The following is a 20,580-nucleotide window of genomic DNA, read 5'->3' on the forward strand; positions in this document are numbered from 1 at the left end:
TCCCTTCCTGATCAGGATTTGCTACCGCCAGTGCGTAACTATGGAAACAGACACACCCTCTCTGGAACCTTCCTTGCTTGAATGCCTCCACATGCCCCCTCTCGCAGCTCCTCCCGGCCCCCATCATTGCTTCCTCTCTGCTGAAGCTGTCTTGTTGCCCTCAACAGTGGTGGGGATGGGCGCCCAGCAATATGCTCTCCACAGGGTTCACAGTTTTTTATTAGTCACATAGGCCTCCCTTGGGAGCCAGGGCACACCCAATTTCCAACAGAGGGAAGGGCTTGGAAGCAAGTCCTGGAGTTGACACTCATGTTCAGAAGGTCAACTGGATGGCCACCTCCCCTCCCTCGCCCCCCGACACAGGGGCTCCAGGATCCCCCGCCTCACCGCACCCCCACAGGGGCTCCAGGCTCCCCCGCCTCACCCTCCCCCACAGGGGCTCCAGGATCCCCCGCCTCACCGCACCCCCACAGGGGCTCCAGGCTCCCCCGCCTCACCCTCCCACACAGGGGCTCCAGGCTCCCCCACCTTGCCCCCTAACACAGGGGCTCCAGGCTTGGCAGGGCATGGGTTGGTCCTTCCCCGGATCCCTAAAGTCCTAGACCCCCGGACACCTGCAACAGAGCTTCCGAAGCCCCTGAAAACCCAGCCAAATACTAGGGGTATTGAGGGATTCACATGACAGCAAGGCCTTCCCGTACACGCTCTCAGGGGGGTACTCTCCTCTGCCTGCTGCAGCCTGCTAAACTCACCCCGGGGGGGCCCACAGTCAACACTGAGTCCTTACAGACACTTTCCCTCGTCCACCCTGTTCCCAGGCAGGCAGAATGCTCCCGAGTTGGCATGTCTAGGGTTCTCCTCTCCATCAGGCCCAGAAGCAGCAGAGATGGGGTCACCTAGGACAGTCCAGGCCAGGCATTGGGCAGGCCAGTGGAGCTGGTGGCCCAGATGACAGTTAATTACACTCCAGGCTCTCCCCGGAAAGCTCAGGGCAAGAAGGAGGGCTCAGAGCTGCCACCTCGTGGCTGTTTGAGGCCAGCACCTACCGCACCAAGCTCACTCCCCAGGGCGTGGAGCCAGCACTCCAGCAAATATCAGAAATGATTTCTGAACCTACCCTTTCTGCCTCTCCCACGTACAATCCTGGGCTGGCCCAGGGCAAGGAGAGCAGGCACCCTAGCACCTGGTATGGCCTGGGGCCCAGAGTCCTCAGAGGTGGGAACGGAGGCTCCTTGATTCCTGCCCCTTAGCTGCCTCTGGCCAGTCTCTCCTACAGAACAGGCCAGTGCATCCTCAACCTCTCTCCTTCCATCCGTCTCAGAGGGGATACTCTCCTCTCCTTAAGCTTGGTCCTGGGGCTGCACCACCAACATCTAAGACAAGCAGACTCCCCTGCCTCACTGCAGAAGCCCAAGCACCTTCTCCCAGCCCAGGTGGCTCCTCTGCAGTCTCGGCCTCCCCAGGACCTGCCCAGCCCTGAAGCGCTGGACTGCTCGTGGGATGGTCAGGCAGGTGGGGGCTCAGGACACTCTTGCCTCTAGACACCTGGTCCCTCCGTAGGATCCTTGCCCTCCCAAGCCTCCTGCAAGGCCCAGAGGTGTAGGGTAGTTAACTCCTAGTGGAGGGACCACACTCTGTGGGTATCTCTTCAGAGCCTCCCCCATGCCCCCGGCCCACAGCCCAGCTGGGGCAGGCTCAGGGAGACCCCTGGGACAGTGGCAGGTGAGGACTGGACTGAGACCCCACTGGATGTGGGCTGGTGGGAGCAGAAGGCGGGGTCTAGTCATCAGGCCTCTCTTCTGGGAGATCCTCGTCAATGGGAGGTGCGGGCTGGCAGCGGAAATTGTCGTTCCAAATCTTAAGGAAGGTGACACGGAACTTCTGGATGCGGAAGGCGTAGACAATGGGGTTCATGGCCGAGTTGCCGTGCGTGAGGAAGATGGCAATGTAGGTAAGGATGCTGGGCTTGTGGCAGGACGGGCAGAAGAGGGTGATGCAGTTGAGGATGTGCAAAGGCAGCCAGCTGAGGGCAAAGAGGAAGAGGATGAGGGCCAGCGACTTGGCGATCTTCAGCTCCTTCCCATAGTACTTCTGCGGGTCGCCGGAGGAGGCCGACACCTTCTTGTTGAGCTGCTTGCGGATTAGGTAGAAGACCTCCAGGTAGATGAGGACCATGAGGAGAAGCGGGGGCAGCACCCACACGAAGAAGTTGAAGTAGACCATGTACTCCATGCTGATGACCTTCTCGAACTCGCACTTGATCACGGGCTCCCCCATGCTGCCGTTGGCTGCCCAGGCCCGCTCCACCGCACTCAGATTGTTCCAGCCAAACATAGGGGTCAGTCCCACCACGAAGGAGAGGATCCAGCAGCCGGCAATGGCCACCGCCGCCCTCCGGGGGGTCACCACCATCTTGTACCTGGGGGAGAGGAGGGCAGAGTGTGAGGATCTGCCTCCCAGCTGCCTCGAAAGGCCCCTCTGAGGCATGCCAGGGGCCTCTAGGAGGAGCACCCTCCCCATCCAGGGCCCGGTGAGCGGGGAGGCGCGTGTCTTTTGCCGAGGGCCGAGTCTTCGGGATCTAAGATTTAGTGCTTGCCATGCATTGGCTTATTCTCCTGCAGAGAGAGGAAATCCTGATTAATGGCAAAAATAATAATAGAAAATCACAGAGGAGCTCCTTTAGGAATTTCAAGGAAATGACCACAGTAAAAATTGCTCCCATGTGCTCAGCATGCCCCCACTGGTTATCTCATCATTGCTTCATGACAGCCTTTGTTGCGTAGCAAGTCACCAGCAGAATGAGGACTGCCCAATTGGCAGATGAGGAAACTGAGGCTCAAAGTAATCACAGGATCTGCCCAAGGCCACATGGAAGGTGGCAGCGCTGTCCCGTGCTTCCTAAAACACGTCCACACTGACCGAAACACCCAGGTGATTAACAAAACATCCCTTCTCTTGGGCCAGCAGACACAACTGTCATTTTAAAAAATCTCTCACACAACCCTCCTTCCCTTGGCCTTGTCCCGTACTCCCCTGCCATGCCCCATCTCCCACCTCCATATTAACCTCCCATTTCCCCTTCCAATCACTGTGCAGCACTTACCTCCTAAGGGCTTGATCTCAAGAACCAGCTCTGCATTCCCAAGCTAACTGGGAATGATGCTCAGGAAAGAAAACTGAAATCACTGAGCATCTACTACATTCTAGATACCTTCAGTCATTCATTCATGCATTTACGCATGCATACATGGATGCATTCATTCAGCAAGCATTTGTCGAGTGCTTTCCGTGCTAGGCATTGCTCTCTGTGCTGAGAATAAGATAAAAGATCCCTGCTTCTACATATCTCACATTTTGGGTGAAGAGACAGATAACACAAAAGCAAGAAAATAAACAGACAACTATAGATCATGATATGTCTTTAAAGGAAATAGGTTGAGTCAAGGGCTAGAGCTTTCTAACTTTTTTCGTGTCATGACCCACAAAGAAGATAGAAACATCTGGATGAGGAGGCTGCTCATGAGCCACAAGGGTTGGGCGTTTTCATATCTCAGGGGTTCCTACTTCCCTTTAAACCACTCTAGCCAGCAGCCATCATGGCTTCTGCCCACACACTGGCCTTGGAGACAGTGCCAAGGGCTGGGTCTCTCCCAGCTCTGTGCTGAGGAGCCAGCTGAGCAGCAGCAGCTTGCCCAGTTGTTATTTTCCAATGCAGCTTCTGAAATGGATGGAGCGCCCTCCTGAGCATGTAAACAGCTCCTGAGACCCAGGAGTGTGAAGGGAGAGGCTGCCAACTGTTTCCTTCTGCCCCAGGGATGCAGAATCTGCGGCTTTCTCCTGCATGGTGATGATGCTTAAAGTCTGTCTCGCCCCAGACAATGCTTCTCCTAGATCCTTTACCATCCATCAAAGCCCACCTGCTCTGTGAAGACTATAGGGGTAGAAGGGAGACAATTTGCAGAGTGAGAGGAACCAAATGCTCCTCTCCACCCCATTTAGAAGACAAGGACTAGAAGAGACCTTTGGAATCTCATTTTCTATCCCTTCATTGTCCCAGTGAAGAAATTGAGGACTAGATGACTCCAACACCTTTGGAGCAGTTCCCCTCTCCTACCCTGTGATCATAGGATTCTTGTGCCCCAGACCACCACCACCAAGGGGCCTGAGAGGTAACCAGTTCACTTGTGCCTCTGAAGTTTTCTTAGATACAATCCTCACTCTCTTGCTGTAATTGAAGCCCATTCCCTCCTCTGTACCCTCAGCAGAATGGCCAGACCTTGTGCAGACACTGGGAGTCAGAAGACCCAAACTTGGGCCACCAGTCTGCAACTTGCTAGATCAATGTCTCCTCTGTAAAAAGACCTACTTCAGAGGGGGAGGATCAAATGAGATACTATGTGTGCAAGTACTCTGTAAACACCCGACCAGTATTCCTTTGCCTGAGCTCTTCTTACCCCTCCAAGCTCCAAGACAAATGGCCACCTGGAAAACTCCAGTATCTCCGGATGCTCAGCAAACACAGCCTAAGGGCTATTTAAACATCTTGCTCACATCTTGTTCCTGACCATCTCAAAGTGTTCCCCACAGATATGGTGTCCTCTCAGATATGGTGGAAAAAGTTCTGGGCATGAGTCTACGGGGAAGACCAAAGGAATGTCGGTCATTCTGAAGGCTGAGGAATGCTGTCTCAGCAGCCACACAGCGGAGAGTGGGGCCAGATCCCCAGGTGAACCTCAGCAGGGAAAGAGAGCTGCTGCTGCAGAGAGGACGGGGCCAGGTGTCCTGCCTACCCCCACCACCCATCACATCTGCCATTTATACCATATTTATCATTTACAAATCCCTTTCTCAGTCCTGTCTCAGGTAATCCTCATAACTGCTGCTGTGGTGAGCACAGCAGATAAGGGAATCCCCATTTCACCGATTAGAAGCTCCACTGGCCTGGGTCTCCTGACTCCAAGCCCAGCTCTCCTTCAGGGTGCCAGGCTGACTGTGGGTTGTTGAGATGCAGATGATTGGCAGGTTGAAAATATCCCTTGCCTAAGAGATTTAAAAGGAGAACTTCAAGACCCTGCCCAAGGAAGGTACCACCCAGAGTCAGTGGGGTGGGCTAGGTGACCTCTGGTGCTGCCGTCCAGCCTATGGATTGGGGGATCTAGCCTGGGATTGACATCAGGGCAGTGATGACCTATGGAGAGAGGAGAGGTAGACAGTGATAGCCCTAGACAGGAGAGAGTGAGGAGACTTCTAGCTACAGAGGTGGGTCCCTCCCCTCTTCTCTCCTCACCCCTCACCCTTCTGACCGCCCGGAGCCCCCGGGGTTAAAGCTTTCCTGGGGCTCCTCCAGGACCCAGTCCCAGCAGACCCTGCAGCTTAGGGTATCAGCTCTCATCTGTTTTTCTTGCTATTTTCTCCCTGGTGGGAAAGGGCTGGACCCAAGACCTTGGCTGAGGTGGGGCAGGCTGTCACAGGAAGGGCTGCCTCCCAGGGCCAGGGGAGAAGCTCACCTCTCCTTACACGTGGGAAAGGAGGCAGAGGCTGCAAGTCCTGGGGCACGCATGGGGTGGGGGTGTGTGGAAGGTGCCTCTGACTGTTGGAAATACCCCTCCCAAGTCCACGGCATCCCCGAGGGCTGTGCTGGGAGCTAAGCAGGGAGATGCTGCTCTCAGGAGTGTGCAGCTCAGGCAGGCACGAATGGGAGAGCAACAGAACAGAGACAGGAAAACACCAAGTGGGGCCCTTTCCACAGGCCAGCAGGGCAGACAGTACCTTAAAGATAGCCCTGAGGTTGCCAGGCAAGGTGGCTCACACCTATAATCCCAGCACTTTGGCAGGCCGAGGCAGGTGGATCACCTGAGGTTGGGAGTTCAAGACCAGCCTGGCCAACATGGTGAAACCCCATCTCTACTAGAAAATAAAATAAAATACAAAATTAGTCAGGCATGGTGGCGCATGCTTGTAATCCCAGCTACTCGGGAGGCTGAGGTAGGAGAATCGCTTGAACCCAGGAGGCGGAGGTTGCGGTGAGCCAAGATTGCGCCATTGCACTCCAGCCTGGGCAACAAGAGTGAAAATCTGTCTCAAAAAAAAAAAAAAATAGCCCTGAGGGAACCAGGGAGAGTCCCACCTCCAGAATCTCCTTCAAAGTGCATAAAATCCCACAAGGAATGAGACGTTCCTTTGGGTTAAGAGTTGCCTTCTCTGTGTGCTATTTATTTATTTAGTTTATTGAGACAGGGGTCCCCCTATGTTGCCCAGGCTGGTCTCGAGCACCTGCGCTCAAGCAATTCTCCCACCTCCACCTCCTGAAGTTCTGGAATTACAGGTATGAGCCACCACGCCCACCTGCATGTTATTTTTAAAAGCTGAAATAACATGAACTCCATAGTATGAATTAGTTTATTAGTTGGAACTTCTCATTGATGATGATAACATGACAAGACTAAGTCCCCGGAGCAATAGGCTACAGAGACCCTGAGAGGGAAAGGGATCACTTGAGGAGAGAAATGGAAGAGGGTTCCCATTGAGCCTCTCAGTGTTAGCAAGAGCTGGTGGCTGAACAGAAAAGGATTTCATATCATAGCTGCTGCAAGAGTGTCAGTATGGTTTAGAGGTGGAAATGAGGGAATGAAGTCTACAAATCCTGTGTCCAAATAGGGCAGGGCAGAGAAAGCCATTGGTTCTTCCCCGGACACCCTGGCAGGGCTGCCGTAGGAGGGGTGGGAGATTCTGGAGGCTAAGTGAGGAAGGAGCTCGAAAATAATAGTTATCTGATCAACAATAACAACAATAAAAATGCTGGTAAGCGCTAACATTTATTTCTATGTGCTGGGCACTGACTGTTTATTTATTTATTTAAGAGACAGGCTCTCACTCTGTCTCCTAGGCTGGAGTGCAGTGGCGCAATCACAGTTAACTGTAACCTCAAACTCCTGGGTTCAAGAGATCCTTCCACCTCAGCCTCCTGAGTAGCTGGGACAAGTGTGTGCCACCATGCCCAGCTATTTTTAAGTGTTTTTGTAGAGATGGGGGTCTCACTATGTTGACCAGGCTGATCTCAAACTCCAGGGCTCAAGTGATCCTCCTGCTTTGGCCTCCCAAAGTGCTGGGATTACAGGCGTGCGCCACTGCGCCCAGCCCTGGGCACTGACTTTATAGACATGGTTTTATTGATACTTCAGTGCAACCCTATCACTTAGATACTACAGGTTGAGCATCCCTAATGTGAAAATCCAAAAGCCCAAATGCTCCAAAATTCAACACTACTTGAATGCCAACAAGACGCTCAAAGAAAATGTTCATTTGAGCGTTTCAGATTTCCAGATTAGGGAGGCTCAGCCAGCGAGTATAATGCAAATATTTCAAAATCTGAAAAAATCCAAAATTGGAAACACGTCTGGTCCCACACATTTTGGATAAGGGATACTCAACCTGTGTCATTATTCTCAATTCCTAATTGCAGTAACTGAGATTTGGAGAGATTAGAAAACATGTCCAAGGCCACTCTGCCAGGAAAAAGCAGGAAAAGAATTTCTAAGACTCCAGTATGTCCAAGTGCAAAGCCCATATTGGACCCAGCTCTGCCACTCTGGGAGATGGAGGACACATGAGGATTGGGGGGTGGAAGCCTGGAACAAAGGAAAGGAGCCATGGCTAGGGCCCAGAAGGCAAGCCTCTCCTGCTCCAGGCAAATCTCCCTGGACTAAGTAGTTGTGAGGATGCCATTGTGCCTTGCCTGGGAGCCTCACTCCTCCCGCAGAGTCTGACTCTTTCTGAGCCATCAGAATGATCTGTTCACATGCATGTGCTGCCTAGTTATTTAGTTGCTGTCTTATTCCTGCTGGGGGCAATCAGGCGGTTGAGACTCACCCTTTCACTTATTAAAGGGGTATTCATTGAGCACCTATCAGGTGCCAGGTTCTAGGTGTTAGGGTTCAGGAATATAGAAGAGAACAGACTCATGAAAGTATCGTTCTGCAGACAGAGAAACAGGCAATAGATATGCAAACAAATAAACCAGATCATTTTAGAGAGTGAAAAGACCTACCAAGCGAAATAAGCAGGATACCCCAGGAGTGAGTGAGTGGGCAGGGCAGCCTCTCTGAGGATGAGACAATGAGCCGAGAGCCAAAGGACCACCAACAAGCCAGCTAGGGAAAGATCTGGGACAGAGCCTTCTAGGCAGAAGGCACCATCGGGGAGAGGTGCTGAGGCCAGAGTGGCAAGAGAGGGCTAGTGTGAAGGAGCCTCGGGGTGAAGGCCCGAGAGAGGCCAGCTCAGTCAGAGAAGAGACCTAGGGCTGAGAAGGCTGCAGCAAGTGTTCTGAGGTTTATCCTAAGTACAAGGGGAAGTCATTTTAAGCAAAGGAATAATATAATCAAACTGCTGTTTTTAAAAGATAACTCAGGCTGTGTGTGGAGAATGTGTTGCAGCAGGGAATGATGGAAGGCAAGAAAACCAGCAGGAGGCTATTTTAGCCATCCAGGCAGATGAGGGTGGGATGCTGTAGCTGGCGGCATGGGAATTGAGGAGAAGCATATGGCTTTGAGATGTATTTAGGAACAGGGCCAACAGGACCTGCTGCTGAGTTTGGATGTTGCTATGGTTTGAATGTGTCCCCCAAAGCTCATGTGTTGGAAACGTAATCCCCAATGCAACAATGTTGAAAGGTGGGGCCTTTAAGAGGTAATTAGATCCTGAGAGCTCTGCCCTCTTGAATGGATTAATGCCATTATTGTAGAAGTGGCTTCATTATCACAAGAGTGGAGTCTTTATAAAAGATGAGTTTGGTCACCTTCGTTTCTCTCTCTTGAGAGTGTGCTCTTTGTCCTTCCACCCTTCAGCCATAGGATGAGCCAGAAAAAAGGCCCTTGTCAGATGCAGACCCTCAGTCTTGGACTTCTCAGCTTCCAGAAATGTGAGCTGAGTAAACTTCTCTTTATAAATTACCCAGTTTCAGGCATTCTGTTATAGCAGCACAAAATTGACTAAGACAGAAGATTGGTACCAGAAGTGGGGTTGTTGCTATAACAAATACCTGAAAATGTGGAAGCAGCTTTAGAACTGGGTAACAGGTATAGGCTGGAAGAGTTTGGGGGAGCAGGCTAAAAAATGCCTAGACTTCCATAAATGGAGTATTAAGGATAATTCTGGTGAAAGCTCAGAAGACAAGAGCTGTAGGGAGCAACTGAATCTTTTAAGGGATAATTCGAATGGTCGTGATCAGAATGCTAGCAGAAAATTTGGACAGTAAAGAATTTTGGATGAGGTCTCAGATGGAAACAAGAAACAAGATATTGAAAACTGGAGTAAAGGTCATCCTTGTTATGTAGTTGGAACTTGGTGGAATTGTGTCTGTGTCCCAGGACTTTGTGGAAGGCAGAACTTTAGAGCAACTAACTGGGATATCTAGCAGAAGAAATATCCAAGCAACAAAACATTCAAGGTGCTACATGGTTTCTTTTTGCCATTTATAGCAAAGTGAAGGAAGATAGAGATGATTTAAAGATGAAACTTATCATTGAAAGGGAAGCAGAATGGAAAGATTTGGAAAACTCTCAGCCTGGCCATGTAAAGAATTAAAAAATGTGTTCAGGAGAGAATACTAAGGATGTGGCCAAAACACCATTTGCTAAAGAGAATAATATGGAGAGAAGGAAGCCAGGTTCTATTCATCAAGATGATGGGAGAATGACCACACAGGCATTTCAGAGATCTTCAAGGCAGGTGAGGACCTTTAGAGCAAGGTTTCCAGAGACACCAGGCAGGACCTCGACGTTTGCTGCCCAGGACCACCTCAGGCCTCTGCTGCCCAGGGCCACCTCAGGACTCTGCTCCCCCACAGTGCTCCTTGGCAGCCCCAGCCATGGCTCAAGCAGGCCCAGATGTAGCTCGTGCTGCTGCTCCAGAGAGCACAAGTGGTAGGTAGGTCTTGGCAGTGTCCACATGGTGCTGATTCTGCAGGTGCACAGAGTGTGGAAGCCGTGGGGTCACACCAGCCTCCAATTAGATTTCAAAGGATATCATGGACAGCCTGGAAGCCCAGGCAGAAACTTGTCACAGGGACAGAGCCACCACAGAGGTCCCTCACCAGGGCAATGCCTCCTGGAGCCCTGGGAGTGAGGCCACTGCCCAGACCCCAGCACTGTAGGACAACCAGCATGCAACTCCAGTATGGGAGAGCTGCAGGCATGAGACTCCAATCCACGAGAGCTGCTTCATGGGCTGAGCCCAGTAGAGCCAATATGTCAGGAGGTCATACATGGAATAAAAGGCTATTCTAGACTCTTAAGATTTAATGTTGTCTGGCTTGTTGGGGTTTGGACTTACTTGGATCCTGTTACTGCTTTCTTCTTGCCTATTTCTCCCCTTTGGAATGCGGATACCTATCCTATTCCTGTCTCACCATTGTATTTTGGAAGCATGTAACTTGTTTTGATTTCATAGGCTCATAACTGGAAGGAAATTTGCCTTAGGATGAATCCTGCCTTGAGCCTCACCCATATCTGATTTAGATGAGACTCTGGACTTAGGACTTTTGAGTTGATGCTGGAACTAGTTAAGACTTTGGGGGCTACTGGGATGGAATAAATGTATTTTGCATGTGAGAATGACATGAATTTTGAAGGCCAGGGCAGAATGCCATGGTTTGAGTGTGTCCCTCAAAGCTCATATATTGGAAACAATCCCCATTGCAACAGTGTAGAGAGGTGGGACCTTTAAGAGGTAATTAGGTCATGAGGCTCTGCCCATATGAATAGATTAATACCAATACTGCAGGATTAGGTTCATTATCACAGAAGTGGGGTCCTTCTGAAGGATGAGTTCAGCTCCTGCCTGTGTGATGCCTTCCACATGTTATGAGGCAGCAACAAGGTCCTTATCAGACATGGCCCTCTAATCTTAGACTTCCCAGTCTCCAGAACTGTGAGCCAAATAAATTTCTGTTCATTATGAATTACCTAGTCTGTGCTATTCTATTATAGCAGCAGAAAATGAAGTAAGACAGATGTCCAGGTGAGAGAAAGAGTCAACAAGATGACTCTGGTTTTTATTCTGACCGCTGAGCAGAGGGCGCTGTCATTCCCCCAGTCTCCCTGACCCTTCTCTCCCTGAAGGGCCCATCCCCTTACCTTAACTCCACTTCACTCTCCCTAAACTCCACTCTACTCTCACCATGCTAGTGGACACTCCTTTGTTTACATACCTGGGGCACTCTCCCACCTCAGGGCCTTTGCACTTCCTGTTCATCTCCTGAAATGACTGGGAAGGCTCATTCTCCGTTCATTCAGGTCTCCACTCAGATGTCAGGTCCTAAGGGAAGATTCCTGACTCTCCTGAAAAATAGTCTCTATCACTGTCTCCTCTTGCCATATTTAATTTTCCTGATAGCACTTCCTGACCCTCTCCCTCCTCCCTCTCTCTCACACCCTCTCTTCCCATCCATCTATCTATCTATCTATCTATCTATCTATCTATCTATCTATCTCTTTATCTATGCATTTATTATTAGTTTCTCTCCAGTACTCCAGTAGAATGTAAGCCCCAGTAGGACAGAACCTTTGGTATGTTTACCACTGCATCCCCAGTACCTATATCAGTGCTCCATAACTATTTGTTGAATGAATGAATACATGTAAAAATGGATTAATGAAACCATACATCCACTTATTCAGAAATGATTGCTTGAGGACCTGCCATGTGAGTACATCTCAGGGAACAAGAGATAAGGATTAAATGGTAGGTGCTCAATTAGAGACAGTCAGATTAGAAAGGCATGACCCTAGCCCTGAAGGCAATTACAATGCCCTGGATGAGGAAAACCATTCCCTGGTTCATTCCCTGCTGTGCTGGGAGCTGTAAGAGATCCACTGCTGAATCAGACAACTCCTGGTCCTCTACCTAGGTCAGGCCGCTATGACAAAGGCCTCTTATGAAATGTATGAGAAACTGCCACCAGGCCACCAGCCAGCCACCAACATGTCCATAGTGACTTGGAGTCCCAGCCTTGCCCTGCACACTGTGAGACCAGCAGAGGCTTCCCTGGCCAGAACTCACCTCCCCAGAGTCTCTTAGCCTGCATCGCAGAAAAGCAAGTCTTCATCTCATGCTAATTCCCAGCAGTCGTCATGAGAATGCCCAAGCTCCTCATTGGTCCTTTGCCTCATGAATCGTCCTTTTCAGGGATGAGATCACTTCTAGTTGGAGGCCTGACTGTGCACAGAGGGGTGGCCTCTCCTTTTCTACACCCTCAGAGGGCACTCCTTCTGGATGCCATTGGGGACTGATTGTTAGGCTAACTCAGAGAATACAAACGATAAGCCACTTTAGAATAGGAAGAGCTGTCTGGGCACGGTGGCTCATGTCTGTAATCCCAGCACTTTGGGAGACCAAGGCAGGTGGATCACTTGAGGTCAGGAGTTCGAGACAACCCTGGCCAATACGGTGAAACCCCATCTCTACTAAAAATACAAAAACTGGCTGGGTATGATGGCGGGTACCTATAGTCCCAGCTACTCAGGAGGCTGAGGCAGGAGAATCACTTGAACCTGGGAGGCAGGGTTGCAGTGAGCCGTGCCACTGCACTCCAGCCTGGGTGACAGAGTGAGACTCCATCTCAAAATAATAATAATAATAATAAAAGAATAGGAAAAGCTCAGATGCCATCAGATGGTGAACACACCATGGGACCAATCAGCGAAGACATATCTGACAGAGAAAAAAGAAGGAAGAGGGGGTGGGCATAGAGGTCCTACAGAATTCTCTTTGAATGCAGAACAGCCAAACTGAGAAAGGTGCAAAGAAGCCAGCCACCACTGCAGGGATGAGACTGGATTGCGCTGGTTCTGAAGCTGTCTGTCCTTGGCTTTGTCTCCTGGCCCTGCCCTGCTTTGTATCACCATGTGGCTGACCCGGGCAGGCTGCATTTCCCAAGCCCTGGGGCTATCCGGGTCCATGGGAAATACTGCAGTGCTGGAGCAATGGGGATGGGGCGGTGGCGGGGAGCTGTCTACCTCCCTGTCCCAGCCGTGCACTAGGCAGAGGTTATGACTCCTCCATGGCTCCAACACACACCAGACAAGCCCACCACGGGTGCAGCTGCTACCAGCCAACTGCAGCCCCTGGGCTCCGGGATCACCGCCTCCTCACTTTGTCCTTCTGCCTTGGGGTAGCTTCCTGTTGTTACTCATCTCTGGGTTACTTCACTCTCCTTGTTTGTGTCTCGGGTGCTTCATCACCAATTCCTGGTATAAGGCCCTCAGCTGTAAACACCTAAAATGATTTCTGTGTTCCTGGTTAGACTCAGATGGTTCAAGAGTAAAGCTGCATCAGGAAGAACTGAGCACAGTCATCCCTAAGAACCCCCTGCCAGAGGTATAGGTACGAGTGAGCCACCCAACTCTTATAAACACCTTCACTCTGAGGCAAGAGAACCCACATGTGGGTTTGGAAAATGCTAAGCATGGCTTGCCTGAGGGCAGGATGACACAGTGTCCTGTCAACTGCTGAGACCGGAGCAGGGTCCTCAGGCCTGGCCGTCCCTGTTTCTCATCACCTGCTCCTCATGGAAGCACTGGACACGGGCGCAGGGAGGTGGAGGGCTGGGGGGTGGCAGAGGTCCATGTCTTTCCGCCGTCCTGCGGTTTGGATAGTCAGGGACTGAATCCTCCCTCTTCCCTTCCCTTGCTCGTGGCTAGGAGGGAGTGACAGTTCATAGCTCTGGTCCCCTCCTTCCCGCCTCCTCTCTTATCAAGGATCTCAGCCACTTGTAACTGGAAACTTGGATCTCAAGAGCAGGAAAGTAAGGCTTTCAGACTATTAAACTACTTCCTGCAGAGAAATTCTTCCTCCCCAAGGAGAACAGGAAACCAGATAATAATCAAAGGTGCTGGGCACACTCCAGGGGCCAAATATTTAACAGTAACATTGCCCAAGGGAGTCTGCTTCAGGGGCCCTGGGGAGGGGGCAGGATGTTGGGCCTAAGAATCCTGCCTTGAATCCTGCTGTGAGAGGCTCTGTGGCATCACTCACCATCTAGAACATCAGTGCCCACCAATCCGCAAAAGGAGACTTGGGCTGACACCCCAGGGCCAGTCTGCAGGGCTACAGGGAGGAAGGCAGACACTCTGTGTCTTGAAGGAAGAGCTGGATAAATTGATTAGGTCATTAGTGTAATGGGCCTTGGAAATCACTCCTGGTCACTTGCTGAGGACAAATAACTCCACAGCCTGGTGGGGAAAATAATGAGGTTCCTGTGTGTGACTCAGTAACACCCTCTATTCTGAGCAACCTCCCCCACCGTCTGTCCTTCGGATTCAAGGCCCCTTTCTGAGCACTGGACATGAGCAGAATAAACATAGCTCCTACCATGAAGGAACTCTCAGTCCACAGGAGAGGCCCAGCACCTGAGCAAAGGGATCCCCAGTCTGATGAGAGCGGTGTGTGCTGCAAAGCACAGGGCAGAGTTCCCTGCCAGCGCCCCCACTCAAAGGTTTCGTGGATGACTGACAGCACAAGCTCCCCCCAGACCTGTGTGCCTGCGGAGAGCTCTTTTCTCTCTGTCTCTGGGTGGGCATTCTCATCCCAACAAACAGAAGTTTGGATTTGCTCAGTGGTTCTGATCCAGAGGGGGCTTCAGAGGGTGGGGTGCAAAGTGGGGAGGCTTTAAGATTTGGAGAAGGCATGTTTTCAAAGTATATTTGCCTCTGATCCTCATCCCTTTCTCCCAGTCCAGGGCATATCCTATGGAATGTTTTTCCACAGCCAGGAGGCCAAGGTGTCACACTTTGAGACAATGCCCTGGGCGATTTCACAATGCAGCCACCTCCTCCCCTCCCAAAGTCAAGCGCAGCCCCGACATCCCCGTGAGGTGGTGGTCCTCGAGGAGGAGGGTGTCTGACCTGGACAGTAAACACAGGAAAACTGGACCCAGACCTTGGCATTCTCAGCTCCTTCTGCACTGAGATTTGATTCTCTCCATCTCTCCAAGGAAGACCGGGATGGCAAAAGGACCAAGGCCAACTGGCCCCACCTGCTATGGGTGACTGTTTCTGACTCATCCTGTGGGACAGGAAAAAACCATCCCATCTGCATTCAGACTTAACGACCTGCGAGTAGCTGCTGCAGGGAGGCCTCACTGGGATGGCCAGGGTGCTAAAAGGGACAAAATTCCTTTTCCAGTGAAGTGGAAAGGTCCGCCGTGCTGGGAAGGGAGCTGATGGCTTTATGCGGCTTCCCATAGGCCTCTCTGGTTTTTGCAGACTGTGGCCTCTTAGGAGAGCAGCAGAGAATCCGCCAGCCCAGCTGGCACATGGGGAGGGCCCAGGCAGGAGGGACCCAGGAAGCAGCAGAATTCTGCAGGCTCAGGAGAGCAGAGGGGGCCCATGCTGGACCCCCAAAGAAGGGCAGTCCTCCCTTGGATTACCTCATTGTAGTGGGAATTGGGAGACCCCCGTTCTGGTCCAGGCTGTGACAGGAGTGAGCTGGCCTTCGGGGAGACCCTTTCCCTTTTGGGGCCTCTGTGTCCTTGTCTGGATGATGAGGGATTGAATGAGATCTTTTCTGGGCTCTAGCAGGTCACGGTTCCCTTCTTCTGGAATGTGTCAAATCATCTTCTATAGACAGCTGAGCTCAGCACTAGCAGAAGGGAGGGAGGGGCACTGAACACCGAACTCCTTGTGGGGAGGAGGAGCCCAGGGGCAGTGGTGAGGACACCCATACATCCCCGGAAGGGAGTCCCTCCTGAAAGGATTCCATGCTCTAGCTCTGTGCCCAGTGGAGAGGAAGATGGGTGGCAAGATGGAATGTAAAGAGAAATAAATATTTATTGAGAAGAATGAATGAATGAATGAATGAATGAAGTGTGCTATGGGGTAAGATCCGAGTTCAAACTGTGACTCCACCATTAACAGCTTGTGGCCTTGAGCAAGTAACAATGCCTTGAGCCTTGGTTTTGTCCTGGGCACAATGGGAGGAGAAGGCTGGCTTGGCAGGCCCCCTGTGAGGATGAGGCTGGCGCAGTAACTTATCTGGGCACTCAATGAAGAGTAGCACCAGGTGCCCATTGCTATCTCCACCAGGAGCACACCCCTGATTCTACTGGAATACACGATCGGCCCTTGAAGGGATACAAAACAGGTTGCAAGGACATAGATAAACAAAAATTACTTCTGTTTCACTTTGGAAGGCCAGTCACATGGTTTCCATATCTATTTCACAGCCAGCTCTCCTACCTAACTCAACCTTCATGCAGAACGGGTCTGTGTTCCCTGATCTATCTGACGAAAGTGTCTGAGTCTGGGGTGGGGGTTTGGGAACCTGCTCAGCCCAGCACTAAACCCTGCACAGGGTCCTGGAGAAGTCATGCTCCCTGGAGAACCCCATAAAAGCTCCACTGGGGAAGCGGCCAGGGAGGATACTGGAGATACGGGAGGCGGACTCAGGGGGAGCCCACGCCTTTCCTCCCACCTCCCTTCAGAGTATCTCTTGGCTTGCCTGGAACCCTGAACCCTTGCAGGGTACAGGGCATCTGCCTGAAGGCCTGTTTCCACCAAGGGACTGTAAATCCAACCCCCACTGGAGAGATCCCGTGCAGACTCAAGATCAGCCCAAAGGCACCAGCTGGGGTTGGGACCTAGAAAGCAGGTTGGATGCCTGCTGACAGCCTGGAGTGACAAGATGAGATGCCTCTTGAGCTGGGGAGATTGGGATGCTGTGCTCTGAGGAGGCAGCTGCTCTCACTGAGCTTGGGCTGTCAGGGCTCCCTAAAGCTCACAGCACCTAGCCCCCTGCTCTGGAAAAGATTCGACAGACAGCAGGTAGGGGGAGGACAGAGAGGACAGGAAGAGCTCACCACCTTGGAAATCTTTCCAAAGAAAGAGTCCACCCCCACACTCAGCTCCGCATTCCATAGCTTGTGCTTCCACATTAGAAAGTCCTTCCCAGAGTCTAACTTCAGTTCTTCCTGCTGCATCAGAACTCAAGGAGACACCACTCTTGGGACCTGGAAGAAGTACAGTCATATTCTCCCCGATCCTGGCCTTTCTCCCCACCTTGCAACCAGGCCAAGGGGTGCAGAGCCCAAATAACAGCAGGAAGGACCCCAGGACCCAGCAGTTTTCCACTGACCCTCCTTGGTATCTCCTGATGCTCTCTTTGCCCTGTGCCCCTCCACATAAGTATTCACCAAGCCCACAGTGTACAGAGTCCCTACAGAAGCCATAGGCCAGGCCCAATCCAGGAACCAGTCCTCCCCAGCCAGCAGCCACCCAGGCCAGGGCAGAGCACACGGAAGAGTTTAGCATCAGCTGCAGCCCTCCCGCTCCACTGCATGTGCTCAGGGGCTTCTGCCCCAGCTCCAGGGATGGCTTTGTGGAGGAGGGGCCCAGACACACAGATGCAGCGGGAGGTGGGGGGCACCCAGGCTCACCCAGTGGGTGCACGTGAGCCAGAGATCCCCCTCCCCAGAACAACATGCAGCAGGAAATGGGAATGTGAGGTCTCCTAGATCATCTGGGGTGGCTCCCTTCCCTTCCCCATGTGGGACAATCAGAAAAATTCTTTATTTTTCTCCCAGAGCACATAACTGCAAGTACCTGAAGGGCAGAGACCAAGTCTGGTTCAAAATCATCTTCCTAGCACTTACCACAGTACCTGGCACACAGTAAGCACTCAATAATATTTGGGGAAGGAAATGAAATCATATAAAATGCTCGATTAAAACCAGAGAGTCAGAAAAAGAGAAGCAAAAAAAAAAGAAAACAAATATAATGACTAGAAAACAGTTACAAACATGGCAGAGATTAAGCCAACTATTGCAATAATCACCTTAAATGTGAAGAAAGTAGGAGAAATTGGTAAGAGGAAGCCATTCTGAGCCTCCTTGCTCATCTCAACAACAACATCCCTCCTGGCAGGCAGCAGAGCTCTGCTCCCCATGGTCACAGCTGAGGGGCCTTCTACAGAATGCTCAGGGTCTCCACTCGAAGGTCCCGCCTTAACCACTCAGCCCCGATATCTCAAGCCACTTAATTAGGTGGTTCTCGCAGGAGTCTAACACACTTCCTCCCACTGCAAGACCAGCCCCTCTCCTCAATTCCCAGCCTAGGTGGAGGTGGGGAACAGCCTGTCCTCCTCCTCCTCTGGATGCTGGTCTGTGCCCCTGTCATTTGCACGGGTAAAACGGAGCAGCATGTTAGCTGCTGGCAGTATCCCAGGCCAGGAGCCTGCCAGGCAGCTTCTCTGACGGTTGATCAATAAACTCAATTTCCGTCATTTCTTCCACTTCTGCAAAGTCCTATAAATCACTCCGATCTGCCACAACCCTGGATGGGGGAAACTCATGATGTGTGTGGGGGAGGAAGAAGCTTATCAAATCAAAGCCTTTTTTTTCCATCCACCATTCATGGAAACTTCCAGGTGCTGTGCTCAGAGCTGGAAAAAGAAAATGCAGGCCGGGTGCAGTAGCTCACGCCTGTAATCTCAGCACTTTGGGAGGCTGAGGAGGGTGGATCACCTGAGGTCAAGAGTTCGCGACCAGCCTGGGTAACATGGTGAAACCCTGTCTCTACTAAAAATACAAATATTAGCCAGGCTTGGTGGCATGCACCTGTAGTCACACTGGTGAATCTGTGACGGACCCTGCAGGGATTTGCGTTCCTATTTCCTTCATGATCCAAAACAATGCCTTTCTTTTTCTGGGCTTCCTCAATTACCCTCTTCCCCAAACAAGGTTGGAGAGAGCTCCTTTTGTGCCCGATATTGGGCTGAGTGCCACTGGGCCTTGCTACTCAAAGCGTGGTCAGGGACCAGCAGCCTTGGCATCTCCTGGGAGCTTGTTAGAAATGCAGAGTCTCAGTCCCCAGCCCAGATTGTCTGACTCATCATCTGCATTTTAAAAGGACCCCAGACGATTCATATGCACATTACAGCTACTCAGGAGGCTGAGGCAGGAGAATTGCTTGAACCCAGGCAGCGGAGGTTGCAGTGAGCCGAAATCGTACCATTGCACTCCAGCTGGGGCAACGGAGCAAAAACTCCATCTAAAAAAAAAAAAATGCAGAGAGCCAGTAGTAATGGGCCTGGGGAAACTCCACCAGGCAAGAATCGGGTAGGACATGCACTGCAGCCAGGAGAGGGGCGGACACATGAGCAGTGGCACAGAGGGCACGTGGGGGAACAGGCATAGAGTGGCTTCCTTCACCCAGTTCATAGAAACACTGACAGTCTGGGACATTTGGAAGGTCCAACCCCAGGGCCTCCAACTTCTAATTCCACAAACGCCTGACCAACCACACTGCTCTCTCCCCTCCCAACCTCCTCAGCTGGTGCCCACTGTCTCCAATAGAGCACACTGGCTGGCTAGTGGGGCCAAGGCTTAGGGTGACAAAACACTGTGACAGGCAAAACACTGTGACAGCATTAGAGGACCTGGATTGGAATCAGACTCAGACCTGCTGTTAGCGAATCACATCACCTCTCAGAACCTTAGGCTCCTCATCCATAAGATGGAGCCGATATCTGCTCTGCCCGTGATGTTGGAGCTACCATTTAGCATTGAGCTTTCACATACAGCCCTCCTCTGCTCTTCATCCTAGGAGGAAGGGATCCATCTCCACAGGTGAGACTGGGCGACTTGCCCAAGGTCATACAGCTAGTGGCCAGAATCGTCATTGCAACCTAGGCCAGCTGCCTCCAAAGCATGTATTTGTGTTGCTTGTTTTTTGAGACAGGGTCTCATTGTTGCCCAGGCTTGAGTGCAGTGGTGCGGGATCTTGGCTCACAGCAACCTCTGCCACCCCAGTTCAAGTGATTCTCCTGCCTCAGCCTCCCGAGTAGCTGGGACTACAGGCGCCTGCCACCACGCCTGGCTAATTTTTGTATTTTTAGTAGAGACGGGGTTTCATCATGTTGGCCAGGCTGGTCTCAGACTCCTGAACTCAAATGATCCGCCTCCCTCGGCCTCCCAAAGTGCTGGGATTATAGGCATGAGCTTCCATGCCTTTTGTTTGCTTATTTCATGGAATTTTATTTCTTTTTACTGAAAAACATTAATGGTATATATTTATGGGGTACAACGTAATGTTTCAAAACATTTATACGTTGTGGAGTGAGCAAATCCAGCTTTCAAAATTACTGTAAGAGTAGATTCTAAAATCAACGTTTTGTATTTCATGCACTGCCATTCCCATGAGGCTGTGAAGAAATTGAGGACAGGGACTGTGGTTTTATATTCCCCAGTATCCTTCATTGTCTGAGCTTCTCAAACTGTAATGTGCATATGAATCGTCTAGGGTCCTTTTAAAATGCAGATGATGAGTCAGACAATCTGGGCTGGGGACTGAGACTCTGCATTTCTAACAAGCTCCCAGGAGATGCCAAGGCTGCTGGTCCCTGACCACGCTTTGAGTAGCAAGGCCCAGTGGCACTCAGCCCAATATCGGGCACAAAAAGAGCTCTCTCCAAACTTGTTTGGGGAAGAGGGTGATTGAGGAAGCCCAGAAAAAGAAAGGCATTGTTTTGGATCATGAAGGAAATAGGAACGCAAATCCCTGCAGGGTCCATCACAGATTCACAAGTGTG

At 51.3% G+C, this 20,580-nt stretch overlaps 1 protein-coding gene across 6 annotated transcripts in view; it reads right to left on the bottom strand.

Annotated features, from left to right (window-relative positions):
- Window positions 1-201: 201 nt before the first annotated feature.
- Window positions 202-20,580, bottom strand: part of ADORA1 (adenosine A1 receptor) — a 40,234-nt gene continuing 19,855 nt past the window's right edge. For 5 of the 6 annotated variants that reach the window (XM_054457199.2, XM_054457246.2, XM_054457206.2 and 2 more), the window contains one exon: window positions 202-2,419. In XM_054457199.2, the coding sequence (XP_054313174.1) occupies window positions 1,780-2,419 (640 nt within the window). In that variant the 3' untranslated portion in view covers window positions 202-1,779. Of the gene's footprint in view, window positions 2,420-16,855; window positions 16,965-20,580 lie in introns of those variants that run through there. The other variant, XM_054457216.2, reaches the window with a different exon arrangement.

This window comes from Pongo pygmaeus, chromosome 1 (assembly GCF_028885625.2).
Source record: "Pongo pygmaeus isolate AG05252 chromosome 1, NHGRI_mPonPyg2-v2.0_pri, whole genome shotgun sequence".
NCBI classification, from domain to species: domain Eukaryota; kingdom Metazoa; phylum Chordata; class Mammalia; order Primates; family Hominidae; genus Pongo; species Pongo pygmaeus.